The following is a 26,912-nucleotide window of genomic DNA, read 5'->3' on the forward strand; positions in this document are numbered from 1 at the left end:
TGTATTTATACACAAGCACTCATATATATTCATAAAAAATTCCAAAAAATGTTCATTTACCTGTTACTACCACACACCAAATCCGGTCGTTGGTACTTCCTGGCTTGTGTAGTGTTACGGATTCAAATATTGGGGCTGGATACAAGAGGACAAACCACAATAACAACACTGGTCCGGCCGGGTTGAGTCAAACGATGATTTTAATGATCACACGCGTGGGAGATGGACACCGTACGCAGACAGCATCAGATCTCAAAATGGTGGAGCATTGATCAAACTCTTATAGCCTCTAGTGGCCCCCGCCTAATCATAAAAGCCTAAACATTCACATTCTTTCTCTCACACAGTGCCTAAGCTACAACCTTGGCTCCCTGTTTATCTGCTCCTGCTGAGATGGGGCAGACAACTCCAGTATGTTCTGTTCTCTTCTAATCAGACAAATAAGGCGATGACTTCCTGCGAACAGTATTTCTTATAACTCAGCAGCATAATGCATCATAAAACAATATCATTCATTCACAATCAACCAGCAGTCTAATGTAATGCAAATCAGCTTAACAAATGCAATAGTTATCACCTTCTTCTAATTCAGGAGAATAATGCAAACTAAAACTACATAATAATTCACCATCTTTAATTAAGGGTCTAACATGGCATAAAATAATATTATAATCTGACACTCCCCCTTTTGTGCTCTTTAGAATAGAGAGCACACCTACACCCTGTAGTCCAATGCGGCCGGGTTCATTTCTTCTTACGCCTGAGGCCCTTTGTCCCCCTGTTGGGCGAACCATATGTGAGATGACCTCTGTGTTTGCGCAGTCCAGATGCAAGAAGAACTATTATTCCAACAGTAGCAGGTACAGATGACACTCCCCAGTTCTCCCACAGCTTTATTTTGGTGCTACCTTATACCCTTCAGACGTACTCAGACTAGAACCTCTGTCCGAGGAGCTTTTAGCCTTTCTCTTATTGCTGCAGCCACCAGTGTCTTCCAGTTGGGTGATCCACTGCTCTTCTTTCTTCAACCTCAGGGGTTAGACAACCCTTCAGTCGTTGCACAGATCAGGGGATTATTCTGCCCCGATGTCAAACAACAATCTGTGTATCCTCGGGTCCTGTGTATCCCGTGTATTCCCCAGAAAAAGGAACAGGAACGTGTCCCCCTTTTGCCCAAGAGCCTCTCGAACCTCGTTGGTCTGGTGTTCCTGGATCTCCGCCAACCCATTCATGGTTATTGCTGTGTTTATGGGATCCATCCTTTTGAGGTGACTAATCAGAGCCCAAACGCCATGATACTTGGACCCAGTTGGTGTCTCGGCAGTCACTGTGTCTGCCTCTGCTGCGAAGGATCCTCGTATATCTGTGACCTCGTCTGGTGTCTGTTCCTTTCTCTGTAAGAGACAGAAAACCAAAACACCTCTCTGCCTGGCCCTAATAATCTACTGTTGTTATCTACTGACCTTCTGGTGATTCAGAATTGGTTTAGAATATTCAGAATGTCCCAGGGACTTATTCTAATCATATCCTATGTGTGTGTAAGCGTGTTTGCATTTAGCCCTCTGCACTCAAAGTCAATACCTGCAATATATCAGTCCGGACCATCACGCCGGACGAAGCTTATGACCTTCAAAAGACCAAGTGCCAACTCATTATAAGCACATTTGCAAGGTGTGTAAGAAAATTATTAAAACCACTCATGTGTTTCCTTCCGCCCACTGTCCCACGGTTTCCTCTCCAGTGTGGTACTCAGCTTCTCATGAACACAGGCATTTTATCTTCTAAACGCTATTCAATTCATTTCAATGATTAATGCTTAAACATGGAAAAAATGATTTATGCTTCTCACTGGTTCTCTAAAAAAAGGTCCGGAGACCTCTTGGGTCACTATTAGCTTAAGCTTTACCATACCTAAGTTATTAAAACAAATGTAGTCATAAAAATGTTCATATAACCCTTGTTTGATGTTAAAACCCAACTTCCCCCCCTTTTTTGACACATTCCAATGTGTCAAATCAACGGAGCTAGAAAATTAAAAGAAAAGGTTAGTGACCTCATCTCTCAGAAAGTATCAGACTTTCTCCTATCCAGTGTCGTAGCTCCAGTAGGCTCCGCCCGGAGCCAAGAAAAGCATGATATTTGTTGTATTGCTTGTTATATATTATGATTGTTATATGATTCTGATGCAATAATAATGCTGATGCTAAAATAACAGTAAAACACCCCCTTTTATCCCGTTTACCAACTTCACAAATAAACGTGTATCCATGCCTCTTTTAATTTTATTTCCCCCTGTTTTTCCCTCACTGACCACAGCAGGGGAACCTATGTTTTGATTCAGCCATGAATCCAGCCCACCTGATTCATCACTGAGCCCCATCGTCACTGGCGTCTGACAGGGTGGCGCTGCATATTCTTCCTTTAATGTCTCTATTTTCAATCTGTTAATTAGAGTGCTTAAACATGAAGTAGACTACGTCCACAACAAGTCAATACACCTGTAAATGTGGCCAATTATCAATCTATAACCAAGCAATAACGAAAAATAGCTTTTATGTTATGCATGCTTTTAGTCAACCACTCACCCAGAGGATCTTCAATCCCAGAAAATTCCTTCTCCTCATTTAATAAGTCTGTCCTCCTTCCATGCCCTGGTAACTGGTCCATCCAGAGCCATATCATCTCGAAATATACATACACCAAGCCAACCCACACCTTGGTCACACCAACCCTCTTCCGCCCTGAAGATGTCCAACGCCATCTTAGTCTGGATCAGGGTTTTAATAGATTTGCAATTTAATTAGTTTCTATTTAGTTTCGACTTCAGATTTTCAATTTTATGTCAGTTGTAATTAGTTTTTACCAATTGTTTGCTAGTTCAGCCTAGTTTTTTTTTTTTTTTTAAATCCTTAGTTTCAGTTTAGTTTTGATCAGTTTCAGTTATAGTTTTAGTTGTGTTTGCAATAATTAAGTGTAACAAAATCCCAGTTTCATCATATCAGTCATGCTCTTCTGCTTATCCTTGGGTATTGAGACTATTAACTCTTGCAGCGCCGGTGTTCGCAATTTTGGTTCAAGTGAATTGATAATCTTTTTGTAGGCAATTGACTCACACAGTTATGTAGATGTCCCAGTCCTGTTGTCTTGGGATGCATCACGCTGCCTTGCATGGGGTTAGCTTCTGTTTTCTGGGGATGAGGGTTGAGTGGGGGGAGCTCTCTGAGGAGGGGGAGTGTGCTCCCCCTTACCTTTTCAAGGTAAGTTAGGTTAGCCTTCTTGTGTGAGCTCCTCAAGTGCATTTTAAGGTCTGTGGGATTTTTTCCCTTTAGAAGTGTCCCTCATAATTTGTCTCTTTTCACTACATGACACTTGCTTTATCCAAAACACAGTCATATTCAAAGTAATTCCAAATTGGACTCTGGCGCTTTCTCCCGACTTTTCCTGACATGATTCTGCGCGTGGACGGAGCAGCAACACAGACGACTCGACTAACGTACTGCCACCTGCTGGCATAATGAGACACAGCAAGAAAAAATCTGGAAACTAAACTTCATTTTCACCCATGACTATTGTAGGACACGCACACCTCAATGAAAACTAAACACATTTTGCTATAACTTCAGTTAATTTTAGTTAGTTTTGTGAACGCTCATTACAGTTTTAGTTAGTTTTCTTTTTTTGTTCTTATTTTTATTTCTGTTAATGAAAATGTTTTTTTTTTCTTTTCACTTCTAGTTTTCGATATTTCGTTTACATGTACTCTATTTGAACAGGGATTTATCAGTGTCAAATGGGATTTTTTTAGTGTGTGTCTGTAAATGCAAATCAATTTATTTATTTATTTATTTTTCTGAAAGGCAAATATTAAACGGGCTCTAACAAATCCACTTCATTGCGTGCTCATAGATTTTCTTTTGTCAGGGTCGCTCACCCAATGTGCTTTATTTAAGCTTATTAATTCTGTCACGCTTATTAGTGGCTCATGATTGCTTAAGGCCTATGTCTGAACTTGACTACAGAGGCAGAGCATCACTCCATCCTTTCAGGGTGAAGGACTCCACTTTCTTTGTGTCAAGGCAGCTCATAATTATCTTAATAGCTTTACCTAATCAAGTTATGGCTTACCATCACTTGTGTTATAAGTATGAAGTGTCCTAAATTCATTCAAATTTTGTTTCCAATTCACTTGCAGCAGTTTAGACCGAATTATTAACGATAATAACCTTGCTCTGGACTGTCAAAGGTAACTTTAACGCTGACTGTTCCGACAATTCATTTTATAACATTTCCTGGTCAGATTAGGTAATCTCTGCACTCTGGAATCAACATAATCAACATGGTCAATATTTTTCCTGTGTGTTATTTCACCATCTTATCGATTCCAACTCTCCGTCCGCATGTGGTTTGGTACATTATATTTATCTAAAACTCCACTCTGTCTCTAAATGTTTTGAAGAATTTTTCAAGCCGGGGATCAAATTTTGAGAATTTGACCATAAGTGAAAGTTATGGTGTTATCACCCCCTTTTGGGGCTTACCTTTCCCAGTTTTGATGATATTCCTCCCTATTCTTTGCCAGTACCCCCTTTTGGTGGCGAGAAACTGTTGGTGTGGTCAAGTGGGTGCTGTAAAAACAAAAGCTCAGGACAGAACAGTCACCAGTCATGTACTTCATACAAAATTAGCATATATTTGATTTCATATTGATCCTCTGAGTGTAATGGTACATTTTAATTTGAATTTATCAAAGCTAAACACAAAAATTTTCTTTATTTTGCTCTTGTTCTTGTGCAGCACCACCTCTCAGCACATGCCCCTGTCGGTTATATCTCTACTTTTCTGAATTATTGACTATTTCAATGAAAGGACCTAAAAGATGGGGACCAGTGTTTATCCTTACATATCTCCAGTTTGAATGTGACACGCCTATCATTCCCCTGTTATTCACAGACCTCAATAGAGTGTTTTTTTTGGCTTTTTTCTTTTCTTTTTTCCTCTATAAAAGTTAATTGACTTTAACAGTGGGCTGCTATGGTTAATAATAACATGTTCAGTCATGAGTGAAATCAAACCTTTTCTTCACTTTAGCATTTAACCTTCCCAACAATATAATGTGATACATTAATCGAAACACAGCTACTAAAACACAATTTTCTTAATGCAAACATCAGTAACTCAAAATTAGCCACCAAAGGGTTCAGTCTGCAGTTCACGCTCATGTGAAGCTACAGCCTCCCCCTTTAGTCTCTGTCATCCTTCTGTTCTTGTAAAAACAAATCAAAGCAAGACAAAACATCCACCTTTTTTTTTTATAGGCTGGGTGAATTGTTTGTGGACATTTACTAATCCTAAAGTCGGCACCGTTTTTGTCTCAGTATCAAATCAGTTAAAACTTTTAGTCGTCAGTCCATCACAGTCCAGCCACATGCATACATCCACACACATTCATACCAGAAGTTGCTGATAATGGAGTCTCACGCGCAACCTATTCGAGCCTCCCTCACCAGCAAGATGACGTCATCATTTTAAAGGAAAACAGTTCCTTGTTTTTTGACTGGATTGACTCGCTGCAATCCTTTTAGGCTCAGGACTTCTCATGTGATCAATGTCCCATATAAGTGAATTTCTCCCAAGCCCATTATAATCATGGAGAAAAACACTTTGCGACTGTCGTCAGTAAGAATATTTTATAGCGCTTTAAAGTTCAATCTCTCAGGCCTGGATTAAAGAGCTGATTTGTTAAATCAGGAACTCACAAAATACCAAAATATCACCACCGGTGGATCACACCTCTCAGATGTTCTTATTTCAGTGCACTGTAACAAAAGCAAAAACAAACGTAACCAATAAAATACTCTTATAATAACAAATACTGGGGCCCATTGCAAACATGTCCAAGCATAAAACCATCTTTCTCTCTCTTAGAGAAAGAAAACAATCCAAACCTCACTGATGAAATCAACCTAGTGTTAAGCAAAACCCAAAAATCAACTAAAATTCACCAGAAAGTTTTTCTCCCTCCTGGGACAATATTGTGCAGGAATACAGGGACCGTAACTCCTTTTTGCCCTGACAAAAAACGTGTTGGATTTACTTGATTCAATAGTGGACACTGGTTGCACACAAATGTTTTGCTCCGACAGAAACTTAAACAACTGAGTTAAATCAACACAACCTTTTCATATTCAGTAAACCTGCATTTTGTGTTCATAAAACACGATTGAAACATGTTCAGATGGAGTAAGTTGAGCTCCTGGAATATTTTGATCCTTCAATTCTGTCAGTTTATTTCAACACTATTCAATAACTTTTATTCAAATTCTACTTGGTCACTTAAATACTACATGTTGTCTTCATATTGCATACGGCTCAACAAAGTCTAGATCCTGGTTACCATAAAAATTGAATGGGTCTACAACAACTACCATCCTCCTATCTTTCTCCTGGTTGCACCAGGGCTGGGAAATAACCCTGAAGTGATAGGTTGCCAGGCAGGGTACACCCCGGACAGCTGACCAGTCTATCAGATAGAAACAAACAGCCATTCACACTCACATTCATGGATAATTTAGAATCATCAATTAACCTAGCTCTAATAGCTGCATGACTTTTCACTGTGGCAGGAAACCAGAACACCCAGAGAGAAACCACTGCAAACTAGCCAGACTGTGGACCTGCACCCAAGACCTTCTTAATGTGGAGCAACAGCACCAGCCAGCATGCCAACAATGTAGGAAATACAGGAAAGCTATGATTTCCGGTATTTGATGCAGAATTCTTTTGTTCTTGTCCTTGACAGGTTAATCCACAATAAATAGCAATAGCATGCATGGGGTGTGTGTGTCGCTGTCTGCCTCTTATAACTCCAGTGATTTTCCTGTAGTTTGAAATCTTATGCGGTGTTGTGGATTCCGTGAGTTCAGCAGCTAACCACTCTTATTAGATCGTATCGTGTCGTCTCAATGAGAACAAATTGAGTTGTTGGATTTTATTTATTTATTTATTTTTTTTCAGTGTGTTCCTCCTTCAATTAAATCTCACTCCGTTAATTCATCATTTTCACTCTGTACCACTGCTCCTTATCAGGCTGTGTGAAGCACAGTAAACAATTCAGTCGAGGCCTTGAGCCATAAACAGACATCACGCACAGACATTGTTTTCATAACCAAACTGCTTTAGACCCTGTCCCCCAAATCTACACAAACGCCCTCTGGGTGACATGAAACACATTTAACCAATAAACAATCAATGGCTTCTTGTTGTTGTAACAGATTCTGTATTTGGACGTTTGTGTGCAGCTTTTTGCGTGTCAGCATAAGCATTTGTTAGTAAAGCATTCTTCATTGCAGCAGCGTGTGTGTGTGCATCACTCTTCATTGCACAAGCGTGTGCATGTGTGTGTGTGTGTGTGTGTGGATCACTTCTCAGTGAACTGAATCAGCATTTCGATTTGTGTGCGTGTGTGTGTGTGTCATTTCTCACTCAATTGACTCAGCGCGTGTGTGTGTGTGTTTGTCAGTGAATCAACGAGTGCATATGTGTTCATATGTGTGTTTCTCTTCATTCTGAGTCAGTGCATGTAGATGTGTGTGTTTGTGTGTGTTTGTGTGTGTTTGTGTTCATCGCCTTCCTGTTCTGGTGTTCTGGGTAAACCACGGCCTGAAGCGTGCCCTGGGGTCCTGCCCTCCTCCATTTCAGTCTGTTTGCATCCATTGGTGCTGCTGCTCAAAGTTCTGTCCATACTGGTTCTGGCCCCAATTGAGGCAGTCCTTTTCTCCAGTGTCCTGCATCTTCTCCTTGTCCAGCTCCTCCTTAACTTGACCCTTTTGCTTCTGTAGCTCCTTCAGGGCTTGCTCCTGCTGTAGGAGCTTCTTGTCAGGTTTGGCGACCTCCTGCTCCAGCAAGCTCCGGCCTGGTTTCAAGTCCTGTGTCTGGGACTCCAAGCCTGACTGATGGGTTCGATTATCAGCCAGCTCCTCCTGAGCCATGCTCAGTTTCTGCTCTGATGCCTTGAGCTCTTACTGAGGGCAGAAACCTCAGAGTCTTTTCCGTACACGTCAGATTAAAGTCCATTGATGTTTTCCTTGCTTTGCTCCACGGCCTTCTGCAGCTCTGCTGTCCGGCTCTTCTCAGAGGTCAGCTCCTGGCCGAGCCCCGACACCTGTGCCTTCAGCTTATTTTCTTCTTGTGCTTTTGTCCATTCTGAGGTGCCTCCTGACCTCAGTTACTCCTCCTGTCTCTGGCACGCCCTTTTTGCTGCCCGATCATCCGTGTTGGTCAGTCACTGTCCTGCACAGTTTTAATGCAGAGTTGTTAAGGTCAGCATTCTTTTGCTCGGCCTCACTTTTCATCTGGGCTTAATGGGCGTCTCGTCAGAGCTCTGTTAGCTGAAGCTGTCTGGAAATCTCCCCCGTGTAGTGAAACGGGCCTTGGATTTAACGCTCTCCGTCTCCGCTGCATGAGATCGTTTTCCTGCAGCACTGTTGACATTTGCAGGTTGTTGTTGTGGGTCCAGCTGCTGTAGCATTTGGTCAGGGTCACATCAAAGATGGTAGAGGAGTGAGCAAAGATGGTAGAGGGGAGAGCAGGAGTCCAGGTCAGCCTCGGCAAAGCAGCCTGTAATCAAGCATAAAGAGAAAAAACAAAAACAAAACAAAAACAAAACAAAAACAGACGAACAGGAAAATGATGTTGTGTTGGCTGTGTTATTCAGAGAGGGGAGAAACACTGGGCCAGGCCCTGTGTCAGCCTTCTCTCCCCCTTTCTTTTGTTTTTTTTCTCACTATATAATCAACTCATAACCCACCAAGCTGACAGGACAACACAGGTACATGTTAAAATTGTTAAGATCATGTTTAAAAGCCCAAAAAGGAATTTTCTTTCATTCAGTAATCACTTGTATTAATCAATCAGCAGAAAACATGTCACAATTTGAATCTTTTACCCACTAAATTTGTCGTGTCATCACTGGTTGGTCAGACCAGTGTCTTTTTTTTTTTTTTTTTTGAAGTTAAGTTGTTGTCCTGCAACCCAAAAAGTTTATTTGTTAGTAGTGGATAAACTTTATCATTCAACAACAGGTGTATGTTAAGTTTCGCTGCTTTAACCTTGCTGGAAAATCTTCACGTGTTCATGAATGTAAGCTGTTTCTTCATTGCGTGTGTGTGCGTTTGTAGGTGGGTTATTTTAACTTTTTTCTCAAACAAGGCATTCCTCTAACACGTGCCTTTCTCATACATTTCTCTGGTTGTGTGTGTGTTTTTATTTTGTTTCCCAAATTTTGATTTCCCACCTTAAATAACAGCATTTCATGTCTACAGCCAGGAGTTAGAGCTTGCTTGTGAGATTCAGGGACACATGGTGCCAATAACAATTCAGTCAAAAACTTGCCTGCAAATTTCCAGTGATGGTAACCGATAACTGGAGGAGAAGATGTCCTTTAAGCTTCTTTTCCAGGTGGGGACAGAGTGAGGTCAAGCTGTAAACTTTTGAGCCAAAGCTTGGCCTGTCTGTCGTCCCAATTCTGTTTATGCTTTTGCCGCTGTACTCAGGTTTCCAGGTTGGGAGAAATCCACCTGTATTAACACACTAAAACATTTACTTACTATTTCTTTTCTGAAAACATCCACTCACTTCATCTGACGAGATTTTACTCTCTCTCTCTCGGTGCATACTTCTCACAGTCCGGCCGTTGCCTTTTATGGGCATGCAGAGTTCCTGTCACACACACAGCTGAACTTCGTGCTTGATCTCACCCTATATTATGATAAAACCAACAGTAAATCAAATGTAACCGCTTATATTATTGGGCTGAACCAAGAGTCACTTTAAAAATCTTATAAATCCTGCTTCACACCATAAAACTGAAACAAATCACAGCTGTATTTATCACTCAGTCTTACTCTGCCGACTGAAGTGCCGGTCTAAATCATGCACGATTTGTCTTTTCTATATCAAAACTCAGCCAAACATCAAACATTCACCGTAGTCATTCAAAACCTTATTGTAATATTATAATCAGCAAAATCAGCATCTTATTTACAGGTCTTTAACAGTATTTGCAAATCATAATTATAACACTCAATAACACGATAAACCGGAAGCAAAACTCCTCTGTGCGCTTCACAGCAGCCACCTCATTTGCATGTTCACACCGTCTAAAAATAGCTCGCAGCGCTGCAGCGCGCTGTCGTCACACACAGCCTCGTCTCACACACAGCTCTATTATTTTATATTACAAAGACGTCTTATATTTACAACCACTGTCAGGCCTGGCAGATTTAGCGCCTACACAATTTTGACAAATTTAAGTTAACGGGTCCAACCGAAAAAGTCCAACTTTTTTGTAATCAATTAACCAGTATCAGCCTCTAACTGTATCTGGCCTAATCTCTAAAATCCCTAACTCAATTTAACAGTGTCCAAAAAAGCGCAGACACCGTTCCAAACGGTAAAGTGGTGCAACCACTAGTTATTCTGGAGTGCCCCAAGCTCCACAGTGACCAACTGACTATCCCTCAAAGAGGACAAGGCCTAGGCGTCCCCGACCTTGGCAAGCGTTACCTCTGAGCACTGCGCTTCCTAGCAGACTCCAACTGCCGTCCTATAATAATTTATAACACTTTAAAACAACAGTCAACCCCCCAAAACAAGAGTATGACTGAGGCAGGTGCAACCTAGTGGTCAATGGGGACTCCAACCCACAAAATGACCAATTCCCTATCAAACTACTTGGGACTCCAACCCAATTTCTTAGCAGACTCTAACTGCATTTATTTCTCAGCAGACTCTAACTGCATTTATTTCTTAGCAGACTCTAACTGCATTTATTTCTCAGCAGACTCTAACTGCATTTATTTCTCAGCAGCCTCTAACTGCATTTATTTCTCAGCAGACTCTAACTGCATTTATTTCTCAGCAGACTCTAACTGCATTTATTTCTTAGCAGACTCTAACTGCATTTATTTCTCAGCAGACTCTAACTGCATTTATTTCTTAGCAGACTCTAACTGCATTTATTTCTCAGCAGACTCTAACTGCATTTATTTCTTAGCAGACTCTAACTGCATTTATTTCTTAGCAGACTCTAACTGCATTTATTTCTTAGCAGACTCTAACTGCATTTATTTCTCAGCAGACTCTAACTGCATTTATTTCTCAGCAGACTCTAACTGCATTTATTTCTTAGCAGACTCTAACTGCATTTATTTCTCAGCAGACTCTAACTGCATTTATTTCTCAGCAGCCTCTAACTGCATTTATTTCTTAGCAGACTCTAACTGCATTTATTTCTTAGCAGACTCTAACTGCATTTATTTCTTAGCAGACTCTAACTGCATTTATTTCTCAGCAGACTCTAACTGCATTTATTTCTCAGCAGACTCTAACTGCATTTATTTCTTAGCAGACTCTAACTGCATTTATTTCTCAGCAGACTCTAACTGCATTTATTTCTTAGCAGCCTCTAACTGCATTTATTTCTTAGCAGACTCTAACTGCATTTATTTCTTAGCAGACTCTAACTGCATTTATTTCTTAGCAGACCCTAACTGCATTTATTTCTCAGCAGACTCTAACTGCATTTATTTCTTAGCAGACTCTAACTGCATTTATTTCTTAGCAGACTCTAACTGCATTTATTTCTCAGCAGACTCTAACTGCATTTATTTCTTAGCAGACTCTAACTGCTTCAACTCATGAGATTTTTTCATCAAAATTAAAACCGACATTTACCAGTACTTTCAGTGAGTAGACTTCAATTTTGTCATGTCCAATTTGGCACACTTTGGAAATAATTCAACAGGTAGTGCCTTACCTTTGTATAAGCCGGCTTATGCCCACTCACGTCAGACCACTGGCTTGTGCCTGTCCGTTCGACAACCTCGGACCGTCCAAACCTCCAAAATTCCACCCCAATACCACAGGACGAGCCCCCAAACTGTTACGGATTCAAATATTGGGGATGGACACAAGAGGACAAACCACAATAACAACACTGGTCCGGCCGGGTTGAGTCAAACGATGATTTTTAATGATCACACGCGTGGGAGATGGACACCGTACGCAGACAGCATCAGATCTCAAAATGGTGGAGCATTGATCAAACTCTTATAGCCTCTAGTGGCCCCCACCTAATCATAAAAGCCTAAACATTCACATTCTTTCTCTCACACGGCGCCTAAGCTACGACCTTGGCTCCCTGTTTATCTGCTCCCGCTGAGATGGGGCAGAAAACTATAGTGTCCCTTTAATATGGTGAGCAGTTTGCTAAGTGTTAACCCATGTTTAATCTCCAACATGTCTCTTAGGGGTGTTCCTGGACTAATTACTGCTTCCACGATTTCAGTCTCCGAGTGCCCTTTTTCACTCCCATTCTCAATCTGGCGAATCAAGCTGAGATAGGATAGCTTATCCTTCTGCCCATGCTCTCCAATCTGCCCACAGATTTTAAACTCCCTCTTCAGTGTTACCTCTTGAAGAGTTCGCATTGCCTCTGGTCGGGCTCTGGGTGAGTAATCTGCAATATGTACTGGAGTAGCACATGCGGTGTTCTCAAGATCTTTCTTTTGCCCAGACTCTGTGCCATGGGGTTCCCTTTCTGACTGACTCTCCCCTTTGCTTAGTCTCTGGATATATACAGCAATGTCTTTATAAAACTGTTTTACTTGATCCTCTTCCTCACTTTTCTCCACATCATCAAACATGCCCTCTGCCAACCTGATGAGTGTCCTCTTGGTCTTGCTGTGAGACTCTGCGCTGTCCAGGCCGGAACATTTCAGTCGCCTGCAGACATCCACAAGATGCTCTCTCTCCAACTGCCACAAGGCTGCACTCACTTCGTCACGCAGAGGTTGCAGAGTTTCCATTTCTTTTGATTGAAGGTTCGTCTCTTGGGAAAGAAGGTGGTTGGTGATGGTGTTGACTCACTAGTGCCACCTCCTGGCTGGCTCGCCAAAATATGTTACACTGCTGAAATGATGGGCCAACTCATCTCCCGTGCAACATATTTATTTTTACAGAGAAGCTGTAAAGACAGAAAAATGTCTGATTAATCAGTTCTTTCGGCGCGCGGGCCGTACACTGCCTCTTCACCACTGACACTACTTCTTCTAGTGTAGCATCAGCTACCGATGCGTACAGGACTGAGCGCCCTCTGCTGGTGGAACTTAAACAACAGTAAAACTGACATTACAGTGGCCTTACTAAAAGAAAATGTCTCTGAGCATCAAATAAAATGGGGGGCTACTATTTTCATGTCTCTGTCTTTAACATAGTGCCACACACATACTCATTCAGTGCCATCGACAGCAGGTGGAAGGTTGCGAGTTTAATGTTGATTTCCGTTTCCTCAGACGGGTGTGATCCTGCAGAGTCCTGTGAGCATCCTGGAGAGGGGGGCGGAGTCGGTGGGGTCTGGATTAGCAGTGCTGGAGGGGGAGACTCTGAGCGGTCCACAATATGGCAGATGTTGTCTGTAAAAGAAATCCACACATTGCATTTTTTAAAAATATCGGGTATAATGCCAATGTCTCTCACACAGAGACAACCTACCATTTGTTTTTTTTCTTTTTTTCAGTCCTCTGGGTTTTTGATGATTTTTGGCCTGAACAGCTAACAGATCATCTGCAGAGGAATGGTTTATTTGAAGAGTTTCAGTCAGGTTTCAGAGCTCATCACAGCACAGAAACAGCTTTAGTGAAGGTTACAAATGATCTTCTTATGGCCTCTGACAGTGGACTCATCTCTGTGCTCGTCCTGCTAGACCTCAGTGCAGCGTTCGATACTGTTGACCATAATATCCTATTAGAGCGATTAGAACATGCTGTAGGTATTACAGGTACTGCGCTGCAGTGGTTTGTATCATATCTATCTAATAGACTCCAATTTGTGCATGTAAATGGAGAGTCCTCTTCACACACTGAGGTTAATTATGGAGTTCCACAGGGTTCAGTGCTAGGACCAATTCTGTTTACATTATACATGCTTCCCTTAGGCAGCATCATTAGAAGACATAGCATACATTTTCACTGCTATGCCGATGACACCCAGCTCTATCTGTCCATGAAGCCAGATAACACACACCAATGAGTTAAACTGCAGGAATGTCTTAAAGACATAAAGACCTGGATGGCCGCTAACTTTCTGCTTCTTAATTCAGATAAAACTGAGGTTATTGTACTCGGCCCTGAAAATCTTAGAAATATGGTATCTAACCAGATTCTTACTCTGGATGGCATTACCTTGGCCTCCAGTAACGCTGTGAGGAACCTTGGAGTCATTTTTGACCAGGACATGTCCTTCAACGCACATATTAAACAAATATGTAAGACTGCTTTCTTCCATTTGCGCAACATCTCTAAAATTAGAAATATCCTGTCTCAGAGTGACGCTGAAAAACTAGTTCATGCATTTATTACTTCCAGGCTGGACGACTGTAATTCATTATTATCAGGATGTCCAAAAAACTCACTGAAAAGCCTTCAGCTAATCCAAAATGCTGCAGCAAGAGTCCTGACAGGGACTAGAAGGAGAGAGCATATTTCTCCTGTTTTGGCTTCCCTTCATTGGCTTCCTGTTAAATCCAGAATTGAATTCAAAATCCTGCTCCTCACATACAAGGTCTTAAATAATCAGGCCCCATCTTATCTTAATGACCTTGTAGTACCATATCAGCCTATTAGAGCACTTCGCTCTCGCTCTGCAGGCCTACTTGTTGTTCCTAGAGTATTTAAAAGTAGAATGGGAGGCAGAGCCTTCAGTTTTCAGGCCCCTCTTCTGTTGAACCAGCTTCCAGTTTGGATTCGGGAGACAGAAACTATCTCTACTTTTAAGATTAGGCTTAAAACTTTCCTTTTTGCTAAAGCATATAGTTAGGGCTGGACCAGGTGACCCTGAATCCTCCCTTAGTTATGCTGCAATAGACGTAGGCTGCCGGGGGATTCCCAAGATGCATTGAGTTTTTCCTTTCCAGTCACCTTTCTCACTCACTATGTATTAATAGACCTCTCTGCATTGAATCATATCTGTTATTAACCTCTGTCTCTCTTCCACAGCATGTCTTTTATCCTGTCTTCCTTCTCTCACCCCAACCGGTCTCAGCAGATGGCCGCCCCTCCCTGAGCCTGGTTCTGCCGGAGGTTTCTTCCTGTTAAAAGGGAGTTTTTCCTTCCCACTGTCGCCAAAGTGCTTGCTCATAGGGGGTCATATGATTGTTGGGTTTTTCTCTGTATCTATGAAGCGCCTTGAGGCGACTTTTGTTGTGATTTGGCGCTATATAAATAAAATTGAATTGAATTGAATTGAACATGGCAGAAGGTAAACCAATCTTCGGGCCATGTGCGAGCTGATCATATACAAGACGCTTCCTAATATTCTCATAAGAAGAGGTGACCTTGTCTCTCTTGATAGTCTTATCGACCTCATTAAACACCCGCTGCAGTGCTCTCCAGTCTGACCACTGAATAAAAAACAAATCCTTAAACCATGATAAACGTTCTTCAAGGGTGAGGGGGTATGGGTTCAACCTCTTTAGAGGCCCCTGTCCGCAATTACACCCTCCCTGTCTTCACACACACTAAGAAAAATGAAGTTGTCACCAGGACGATTGAAACGGTCCACTTCTACACAGTAGAGTTCAGGTCCTGTTGGACTGACCCATTGCGAAACATAAAGCATCTCCGGGAACCCCGGTTGATCCAGGTCCGGACAGACGACTGAGCGAAACGGTTTCCAATTTTTGATAGACATAGAGTGTGTCCTGCCAACTCCCCAAATCTCCCCTCACCAGAATCTACATACAGGGTCACTTTTCCATCACTATATTTAATTGAATAAACATACCCGCACACACCTCTAAACGCAAAATTAAAATCAGTCTCTGTAGACTCTTGATGGAGTGATGAAGATCGGATATCTGCAGACATACCTAGGGGGTCAGAGGCTGCTCGGATGTCTGATGTGAATGCCATAGTTGGAGGTGGAAATTCTTGCTGAAAGTGTGGTGGGTATCCCATGAAAAAGCTATAAAAACCAAACCCTTTTCTCTCCATTATATTGCTTTTTCTTTATAACACGACCAGTAGGAGACAGAGCATGCGCAGTGGGACCGCATGGCCCGGAAGTGCCCCTTTTTCGGATGAGTGAACGCGCGTGCAAGAGAGTGCATGTGCGCGTGCTCGTACGTGCGAAAGGTGCCAGTTTTAAAGCTCGGCAAAGCTCCTCCCCCACAGAGGTGCCCTATTTATTCTTCTGGAGGGTTTTTGCAGCCTTCATCAGAGTTTCACAAGCCAATAGGTACGGTTTTTAAGTCCTATGCATTTCTTGCTATGTACTATGAGTCTGTGCTGTTATTGTATATTTATTGTGTATCATTTAATTTCCAATTCTTTTTATATATATTGTGTGTTTTTAATGTTAGTTTGGCTGTTGCCTGTGCAAAGGCCAGACCGTGTGTGTGACTGCCCAGCAGGTAACGTTGAGGTTTCACCCGGTGCAATTGTGGCTCTTGTAACCATAAATGGTAAGTTGCTCTTTTGTCACACAGTACATACACAATAGATGTGTTTGCAGGTTTTAGTGCAAATTGTACATTACTACATTGTTTTGAATTACCCTCGGCCCGCAGTATATGTGGGCACCTGTCAAAGGTCATTTGGATTTACCAGACCGCTTTGAAAACAACATGAAATCTTCACAACATGAAAAAAATGAATGCCTTTGTTGAGCCATGACTGGATTTCTCCTTATCCTTCCTAAAGGCCGTTATAACCTTGCACTGCCAGTGGTGAGCTGCACCAGCTGTGACCTAATGTGGTCCCCCTCAGTTAAGGACTTCCAGGGTGGTGGATATTGGCCTGGCACCTTAAATTTCTGCACCCTGTTTTCAATGGATGTCTTTCAGTCTTTCTATGACATTAAGAAGCTGCACCAGGGATGTCACTTAAGGCATTTGTCAAAGTGCTGGATGAAAGAACAGCCCATTTTGGAAGGGTGAGTTTCTAAATTTGTCAAGTTTAAGGAAATTGTGCAAATCAATGTTTATGATGACTGTCCTTGAATATTCTGTTGTTTGTCCTCTACTTAAAAGACTGGCCGAATATCAGCTGATGCCTTTAGTAAAGGAACAACTGTCACTGTGTTCGTTCAGCACTTCAGAGCAGGCGAACTTTGAAGGTGTCTTCATTGAAAAAGATGAGGAAGTTGCTGAGTTTGTGAAATACATCCAGAGACACACAAATGATGTAAGATACACATATATATTAGTGCTGTTAGCGTTAATCTTGTTAAAATGACCATAACCATATACACATACGTGTGTGTGGATACATATTTGGATGGGTGGATATTTATTTTGTTTTTCTCTTGGTGTTGTCGTAATACTATTTACTTGACTTTATCTTAATGCATACTTCATTTTGTCACCATGTGTATTTAAAAAAATAAAAACATGGTTTTTATGAGGTGTTGTGTGAACGTGACTTAAGGCTAATTCAGCTAATTCTTTTGCATTTGGGAAGTTGGATGAAGAGGGCATGGAAATAGCTGTTTGTTTGCTGTTAGTCCTCCTAGCTGCATTGGACATGTTTCGAGGGGAGATCTTTGCTTACCCCCTTTTTCTCCAGAGGAAGTTGGCAGCTAGCGTCCCAGGACATATTATGTTCCTTTGCTCCGATGTGGCCTGTAAATATTTCCCATATTTAACCAACGTGGCTCAGCAGTGCCCTGAGCTGAGGAACCTCTTGTCAATGCGTCCTTTTCTCTCCGTCATGCATGCTAAAGCTCACACTTGGATATGCGAGGTATACTGCAGCTTGTAGTCTTGGATACGTTTAAGACATTTTGTTATAAGGTTGAATGAATTCAGCAGTCATGTATTGTGACCTCCTTTCTATAGATCAAATGGGGAGGTGCGTTTCAGGATGGGGCCGGTTCTACAGTTGGAGAAGAGGTGGAACAAGTAAACAGTTTCCTGTCTAGGGCGGCCATCACAACGAAGTACATGTCTAAAGCAGGTGTGTGTCTGTGTGTGAGATTCCACTCAGTCTCCTGCTCATTCATTCTTATTTGTATACTAACTGAAATGCAGGGCGAACAGACATGCTGACCCTCCTGGCTTTGGGCTGGAACAAAAGGAAAGTGGAACAACTGGGCCGCACTTTGAGCCAGAGAGATCTAAAGGTCATTTTTTCAACACCCATTTTAATGTGTGTGGTAATGGGGGAAAACACCAGTACTCTAAAAATGTCCATATGAATGACATTTATTAATGTATTCTTAGATCATAAGGATCCTTGGAGAACAAGTGGAGAGCCTGAATGCGAGCAGAAATGAGCTGGGTGTGGATGACGACACACTGCAGCAATGGGTGGTCGATGTGCAGCAATGGGCTGAAGGTGAGTCTCAATATAATGCAGTCGTGTATAACAACAGGACCCACCATGGCCTCATTAAAGAACTTAGAATTAAGATCTTTCTGACGGTGTCAACAAACAATGAAAAATAAGCCTTGTAAAAGCAGAATTGATGGCAGAGTCGTTGCGTTTGATCAAATTGGATTGGACCTGGGTTGAAGTGATGTCGTACTAGTTGGTTTTATAAACCTGAACACCAACATACTTGTTATCTCATGATAATGCAGCACATGAAGGCTCCAGATGTCTTATAATGAATATCATCAAGTCAGTGATTACAGAGTCCACTGTAGTTTGGTGACTGTTACTCATCCTGTATTCTGATTAATATTCCTCTCACTTAGAAAGTGATCAAACTGATGGCAGCCTTGGAGCGTTGCAGGCACCAATAGAGGAGCTTGTCGTCATCATCAGAGTGCGAACACAAAGTCTTTACAGACAAAATGGTGTCCCAGTTTCTTTGAAATGGACCGTTTGATGCTCAGTTTGTACAGCTTGTACAGCTACTTTGTAAACAGAATAAAATCAGATCCAGGTTTGTTTAAGCTGGATGTGATTTGTTCTAGCAAACAAATTGATGAGTGTAGATTAAAATGTAAATATATGCGTTATGTGAAGGTGTTCCTTTTTTATGATTATTTACAGATAGCAACAAGAGGCAACACAGAATTCACAGGGTCATCTTAGATGAGAAGAAACGCTTGGCGGCTGCTGTTGTCGACTACAACAAGCTCGCTGAACCAACAAAGCAAATCGTATCCAGTGATGCCCTCATCCAGACCGACGTTTGGCCCTGGCAGAGCACAAGTGAACGTAAGCTCTTGATTTCTAAATATCCTTTTTAAACAAACTCCCAGTATCTGAGCAGTAGTTGAATGTTTTGTTCTTGAATCATAATATGCTACTATGTTTTCCCATCTGATGTTGTTAAACTGTAGCTGCTGCTGACCTCCGGACAAAGAGAAAGGTCTTTGAGAAGGTGATGGCTGTGAGGCGCCTGAGAGAGGAGGAGATGATCCTTTGCAGGGAGATGCAGCATCACTGGACAGTGTTGCGAATGCGATCTGTGGTGTTGGGGACAATCTCCTCAGACTGTAAGCACATCTTTTATTTATTTATACATTTGGTGATGAATTGATTGAAAATAATAGCAGATGCTAAAGTCTTACTGGATCTTTTACCTATATTTGGGTTGCTAGCTGACACTGCCTTGTCCCTTAAAAAAAGTTTAATTATGATCCTAATTCCTTGTGTTTATGAGGTGAGGTTTGTTTGTTTGTTTGTTTGTTTGTTTTACTTCTATTTAATAGTTTTGTTGTTTTTACAGCCTCCCTTGTTGGCATGTCGGAGGATGCACAGAAAGGACTCCATAGCCTGGTTTAAAAACAGCAAAGTGAACTGAAAGCTGAAACGCTCAAAGTAAAGGACGTGTACAAGAGAATCCTCAGCCACCAACCACTCCTGGAAATGGACTCGGAGGAGGAGGAGGAGGAGGAGGAGGACATTCCAGACGATGCCGCTGAGAGTGATTTGAGCACTTCTGATGAAGACTGATTGTGTCATCATTGATGTTATGTTTGGTAAAATAAAAAGTTAATCACATCTGTTTAATGTGATTTTTATAATGTCTGTTTTAGAAATTGCTTATCAACAGACATTTTACATGTTGAGAAGAAAAATGTAATTCCCTTGGTGCAGTTGTTTACCCTGAATCATTCTTTCCCATCTAATTTAATGACTAGTTTACATGTTCAGATACAATAACATCATTTAATTCATGGGATGCTCTCTGGGCTGCTCAAATTACCACAAAATGTAAAAGCACCAGGCAGCACACTCACAAGGACATTTTTTGTTCAGTGTTTTGTTGAAGAAATCAACAAGTACAACTGAGATGTTTGCTGTAGTGGTGTGTTTGTTAAGAAGCATGCCAGCACACTGGTGAACTGACAGTCCCAGAATGCACCCGAGCCAGTGACTCGCCCCAGAGCAAATGAAATTAATTATCTAGAAAGACAACCGTGATCAAAGACTAAGTAAAAGAGTAGGAAACAAAAGATAAGGAAAGGTACTGTGGGGTAGGAAAGAAAGGCCAGAGCTGTGCAAAATGACCTCCAGCAGGCCACAAATATGCACGTCTGTTCAAGCGGTCAGATACTGACTCCATGAGGGTGGTATGAGGGCTCGACGTCCACAGGTGGGGGTTGTGCTTACAGCCCAACATCGTGCAGGATGTTTGGCATTTGCCAGAGAACACCAAGATTGGCAACTTTGCCACTGACGCCCTGTGCTCTTCACAGATGAAAGCAAGTTCACACTAAGTACTTGTGACAGAGTCTGGAGACATATTGGAGAACCTTCTGCTGCCTGAAACATCCTCCAGCATAATGGTTGGGCAGTGGGTCACTAATGGTGTGGGGTGGCATTTCTTTGGGGGACCGCACAGCCCTCCATGTGCTCGGCAGAGGTAGCCTGACTGCCATTAGGTGCTGAAATTAGATCCTCAGACCCCTTGTGAGACTATATGCTGGTGCGGGTGGCCCCGGGTTCCTCCTAATGCAAGACAACGCTAGACCTCATGTGGCTGGAGTGTGTCAGCAGTTCCTGCAAGACGAAGGCATTGATGCTGTGGACTGGCCCGCCCATTCCCCAGACCTGAATCCATTTGAGGACATCTGGGTCATCATGTCTCACTCCATCCACCAACTGCACCACAGACTGTCCAGGAGTTGGCAGATGCTTTAGTCCTGGAGTCTGGGAGGAGATCCATCAGGAGACCATCTGCCACTTCATCAGGAGCATGCCCAGGTGTTGTAGTGAGGTCATACAGGCATGTGGAGGCCACACAGACTACAGAGCCTCATTTTGACGTGTTTGAAGGACATTACATCAAACCCGATTAATGATTCTGTATTGCACTGATCAAGGAACCAACCCAATAGGAGCTAAAGGCATCCTCTTCACATTACTTAACATAGTAAGTTTATACTATGTTTAATGTGCATTTTCTTCATCAGTTTAGAACATAACATGTTAGTGCTCCCTGGTCCTTTTTGGAGACAGGTCCTGAGACAGCAGCCAGCTTTGGAGAACTCATGCCAGCTGTGGTAATTAAGGAATACTTTGATTTAATATTGATTTCATGACAACTATCCTCAGGCACATATTCCTGGATATATACAATGACACGAGTAAACTCCCATTTTAGAATCATGGCCTTCTTTGATCTGACTCACTGCCTCAGACTTTGGACCTGTGTCCCCAAAACTACAGAGAATCCATGACACTGGGTAAGAGGCCTTGATCATGTTATAAGTGAGAGAGTTTGGTGTAACAGTGGTTGAACATGCCAAATCAATCCACAACATACTGCCATTCCCCAGCTGTAACCTGCATATGCATCAAACCAAAACCCAGTACCATAGCCACATGACAGACATACAGATGAGGGTAAAGGGCTGTGTCATGTTGCCAGATAGCTTCATCCCAAAAAAGAGAAACATTCTTCAAAAACAAAAGTTTGTGAATATTTGCTGTATTGCCAGGCCTGAACCAACCTGTTAAACTTATCAAATTATTGTCATAGATATGAACCTATTGATTGAAACAGAATAATCCATTCAAGCCTCCATCATCATCCAAGATCACTGTTAGTATTCAGATTATTTTATCTCTATTTTCCTCTTTGATGATTTGAAAATCAGTATTTGATCAACAGACTTTTTAAAAGTGTATTTTGATCCTATTGTTTACGCGTGTAATTGCATTTTTATTGACATTTTGACAGGAAAACCCTTAATCAAATTGTATCTTTGGTATCTAATAATAATATTAACAATAATGTTACATATGTAATATGTACACAATAATGATTGGCAAACAAACAAGAAAAATAGAAAAAAATGTCAATTTTTTTTCTAATACCCTGTATATATATATATATATATATATATATATAAAAACCACATATGACCACGACTCCAAATGTGCAATTGTCACTGCATCTAAACATGACAGATGACATATTACAAAAAGGTAGAAACGTATAATATACAACATGTTGTGAAGCTGCTACTGGTGCAGTTAACTTTGCTTTAGGCTCCCATACACAGTACTGCTGACCCTAATCACCTCATACAAGATGTTACTTACTTTACGTGCAGTGCAGTATTACTTTAACTTGCAACATGTTATAATAGCCAAGTCACTTCTATATTTATGAGCATGTAGACAATAATGTTGGCTGATATGTAAAACTATGAGATATCGAGTGCTGGGAAGATATTATTGATGGATCAGACTCATGAATGTGTTAGGTACTTAAGCCACAATTAGAGAGTGAAACAGAGACTGACACTGGTTAGAATTGTATAGTAAATATTTTATTTTGAACTTTTATGCTGAACTACAAACTGTGAACTGTGCGATCTCTGCGACCTGTGGTGCCTGGTTTACTGTGTGTAAAACTGCGCAGGTTCCCATGGGTCATCCCACACTTTGCCACTGTCAGGAGAAAAACATAACAAACAACAACCACACACACAAACTAGGATAATTTAGGTTGTGACATATGACAATTTTTTAGGACGAAATATCTTCTATATTCATGTCATGCTTTATACACCTTCATTGTAATATAAATTAATCAAATGAAGTCAGAGAGTAATAATATATGAAGCAGACGTCAAGCAGGACCACAGCAGCAGCCACGATGCTTCAGAACCTGCTGGATGAGAGAGCACAGAAACTCCAGGGAAGACGTTTAGTTAGTAACATGCATGAACTGCATTACTGAGACATGTATGTTTACAGATGGTGGTGAGGGAGAGGGGGAGAGGTTTTAGTAAAAGGAGATGTGACTGCATCTTCAACCAATACTGAGCCTGCATAACCCTGAAAGAGACAGACAGAGAGAGAGGGGGGGGGGGACACTAACCCCCAGCAGTCTGGTCCTGTGACAGCATAACTAAGGGCTGACCTGAACCAGCCCTAACTATAAGCTCTATAAAGAACTAAAGTCTTATGCCAACTCTTAAAAGTCTTGACCACGTCCACCTCCAAAACTCATAATGAACTTTGGAGGTGGACAGCTATCAAGCTCCTCACAGAAGAGCAGCTTGACAGCTAAAAGCTCCCAATTTACTTTAGTCCAAATACATGAATTCAAATTGAGGTGATAACTATTTATCAACAATATGAATGTCTGTTCCCGTCCAACAAAGTTGTTACTACATACCATGTTGAGCAGGGCTTCCACTTGACTTTAACTTCTTCTTTTTCCTGAAAAACACGATATAAACAAACAATTAATTCAGAAAGACATGCAAGTTGCATACAAAAAGGAGCTTATAAACATTTGTGTACTATTGAATGGCTCAATATATTATACAATTAGTTTACAAAAACATAAGAACCACTACAATGCTTGTACTGCCAGCATCGAGTGCATGTCAGCAAAGCAACACTGCTTACATTGTGGCTCACAAGCAAAACTAACTGAAGCAGATGTTACTGAATGGGAAGGAGCACCTCCACATCAATCACTCCTTCTGAGCATGATGTCAGGAGGACTTTAAAGCACGTAAACATCAGGAAGGCAGCACGACCAGGTCGTATCAGGTGGTATGTTCTTATTTAATGTCCTATTTGGAGGAAAATCCTGACTCAGTGGCTGAATTAGTGTCGATTCATCAAATACAAAAGCTTATGGATAGTCAGTCAGGCACAGTTCAAATCCGGGAAGTCCAAAGACGTAAACAAGTCTGCACAGCAGCAGGCTAAATTACTTACATTTACAACTCTCCTGTCTACTATCTCTTCATATTTGAAAATCTTCTGTGTACGGTGTTTTCGGCATTCTGAAAAATAACAAATGAAATATTTACATGAGGTCTGTAAAACTGGAGAAAATGAAAGAATGAAACAAAAATGAAAAAAGAAATCTTATCAAACTTAACGAACCTGTCGTGTGTTTTGTACATTTACAATAACACAACGTCTAACCTTTCCTTTTCCTTTTTTTGGTTGGGACATCCGAGGTGTACGCCGTAGAAATTGAGGGAGATGGAGGAAGTGGAGATGGAGAGGAAGATGCAGGAGGAAGCAGAGATGAAGAGGAGGATGCAGGAGGAAGCAGAGATGAAGAGGAGGATGCAGGAGGAAGCAGAGACGGAGAGGAAGATGCAGGAGGAAGCAGAGATGAAGAGGAGGATGCAGGAGGAAGCAGAGATGAAGAGGAGGATGCAGGAGGAAGCAGAGATGAAGAGGAGGATGCAGGAGGAAGCAGAGATGAAGAGGAAGATGCAGGAGGAAGCAGAGATGAAGAGGAGGATGCAGGAGGAAGCAGAGATGCAGGAGGAGGATGCAGGAGGAAGCAGAGATGAAGAGGAGGATGCAGGAGGAAGCGGCGATGAAGAGGAGGATGCAGGAGGAAGCGGCGATGAAGAGGAGGATGCAGGAGGAAGCAGAGATGAAGAGGAGGATGCAGGAGGAAGCAGAGATGAAGAGGAGGATGCAGGAGGAAGCGGCGATGAAGAGGAGGATGCAGGAGGAAGCGGCGATGAAGAGGAGGATGCAGGAGGAAGCAGAGACAGAGAGGAGGATGCAGGAGGAAGCAGAGATGAAGAGGAGGATGCAGGAGGAAGCAGAGATGAAGAGGAGGATGCAGGAGGAAGCAGAGATGAAGAGGAGGATGCAGGAGGAAGCGGCGATGAAGAGGAGGATGCAGGAGGAAGCGGCGATGAAGAGGAGGATGCAGGAGGCTGACAGAGGGAAGATGTTGGTTCAGGCTCTAAATGAAGAATAAATTCCTGGTTTAGAGCCTCTGGGTCTGGGACTGGTCCAGCATCCACGTTGTCAGCAGAGGATGGTCCAGCTGCTGGTGTAGAACTTTTAGCAGGAGGTGAAACTTGTAATTCTGCAAAATTTTAAATACTAAATATTCATTAAAGGGGGTTGAAAATGTACAGTACACATAAACACATAATAAGTAGTGATTTGCATGTTTTCAGTTAGGTTTTTACTAAAGTTACAACTTGTAAATATTGGCATCAAATAAGGCATCTCACACCCTCACTGACCCAAATCATTCAGGACAAGTGCCCTCAGGGGTAGTGTGACATCTGTAGTGCTTTTCTACTTTGTACATTAATAAATTAATGAGTGTGACTATAAATCCAGAGAGCTAATGACTTTTATCCTCTGATGACATGACTTTCCTGACTTTGTAGTGCATAACATTTGACACTTCAACCTACTGTGACTTAAGAGTTTTGTACAGTGGTGATGCTAACGACCTCAGGGAGGTAATCAGGTGACCTCTTAAGAAGTATATAAGTGTATAAGAATCTTTGTGTTCATATTGGTAACATGTTTACATATGTATTTGTTATACTAGAAAGTCTCAAAGAGAATTATCAGGTGTGGTGTTCGAGAAGATTTGTACAATTACATTTGTATATACATGAGTGTGAAAGACCATAATATACACACACACATATACAAAATTGTTAAGTCAGGTAACACCAGAGGTTCTCGATGGCTAGCTTTGGTGATGTGAACACCACATGGGGAGGTAATAAGGCAGATATAACACTATTTTCATGTTAGCCACAGGACATGTAGGGCAGCTGTCACCTCACAGCAAGAAGGTTACTGGTCTGAAACTTGGCTGAATAATAGAATAGAACAGAATAGAGTAGAGTTGAATAGAATAGCTGGTGACTCTGAACTATCCTCGTCTTCACCATCTTGTTTGTCTCTATGTACCTCGTGGTGAACTGCCTACTTATCTAGGGTGTACCATGAGTATCACCCAAAGACAGCTAGGATAGGCTACCTGATAAGGAGACCTGGTTACAGATAATGGACAAAGCATATCTTACTTCTCAGAAGGTGTTCATAAAGTTTCCTCATCTTCATGAGGATGTCACGTGCAGCACCTTCCGCTGGTTCGATGTGAGCGATCACGTCCCCTACTATACGGCCCTTACGGTCAAACTGTCCAAGAAACAGAATTGGCTGGTAGCCCAGGGCGTGTAGCTTTGAAACCTGCAAGAACAACAAAGAAAAACATGCAGCCAGTCTTTCATGTAAGCAAACGGATGTATAACAAACCTTTAAGTTTCACATCTTTGTTGTTTTATTGTTGTAGATAGTTAAAAAGTATTTATGGCGACCAAACCTGTAAATGTATGATAAAATCCATCTTGAAATGTTTTCTCTCAGTTAATAGCCGATTAAATTAAAAATCAGAAGTAGCTTAAATAAAAATAGTTGAAGTTTTTTCTAGTTTGATGTCTTTAGTGTGATGATGTTATTCTGATGTGAATAACTTTTTTATTTATCCTCTTAGATAAATAAATATTTTATGTGTATATACATGTCTTGTTAGTTTCTTACTTCATGATATACAAGAAAACATTGACAACTGTGATTAATAAAGAAATGTCTAGCAGACCAACCGCTTATTAGATCAGAACTTTTAAACTTACTGACAACTGG

The 26,912-nt window shown here is 41.6% G+C and overlaps 2 protein-coding genes across 2 annotated transcripts in view; both read right to left on the minus strand.

The window, feature by feature from the left end:
- Positions 1 to 26,912, minus strand: part of LOC146391826 (protein NLRC3-like) — an 83,343-nt gene that overhangs the window by 33,237 nt on the left and 23,194 nt on the right. The window lies entirely within an intron of this gene.
- On the minus strand, positions 22,862 to 26,330 carry LOC146391829 (uncharacterized). Its single transcript, XM_084917286.1, has 6 exons — positions 26,294 to 26,330; positions 25,003 to 25,326; positions 24,414 to 24,671; positions 24,201 to 24,268; positions 23,647 to 23,690; positions 22,862 to 22,913 (listed from the first exon to the last, which is right to left on the minus strand). The coding sequence occupies exons 1-6, from the start codon at positions 26,328 to 26,330 to the stop codon at positions 22,862 to 22,864; spliced, it is 783 nt and encodes a 260-aa protein (XP_084773412.1).

Source organism: Perissodus microlepis, chromosome 3 (genome assembly GCF_051167445.1).
Source record: "Perissodus microlepis isolate ML-2025 ecotype Zambia chromosome 3, ASM5116744v1, whole genome shotgun sequence".
NCBI lineage: Eukaryota > Metazoa > Chordata > Actinopteri > Cichliformes > Cichlidae > Perissodus > Perissodus microlepis.

What these genes read in the sequence shown, in the direction of transcription:
- LOC146391829 (XM_084917286.1), bottom strand. Translation starts at nt 26,330, where the DNA reads ATGAAGATGAGGAAACTTTATGAACACCTTCTGAGAA. An exon ending in TTATGAACACCTTCTGAGAA is followed by an intron (nt 25,327 to 26,293) that starts GTAAGATATGCT and finishes AAAATTTTGCAG; the next exon opens with AATTACAAGTTTCACCTCCT. An exon ending in TAGACAGGAGAGTTGTAAAT is followed by an intron (nt 23,691 to 24,200) that starts GTAAGTAATTTA and finishes CGTGTTTTTCAG; the next exon opens with GAAAAAGAAGAAGTTAAAGT.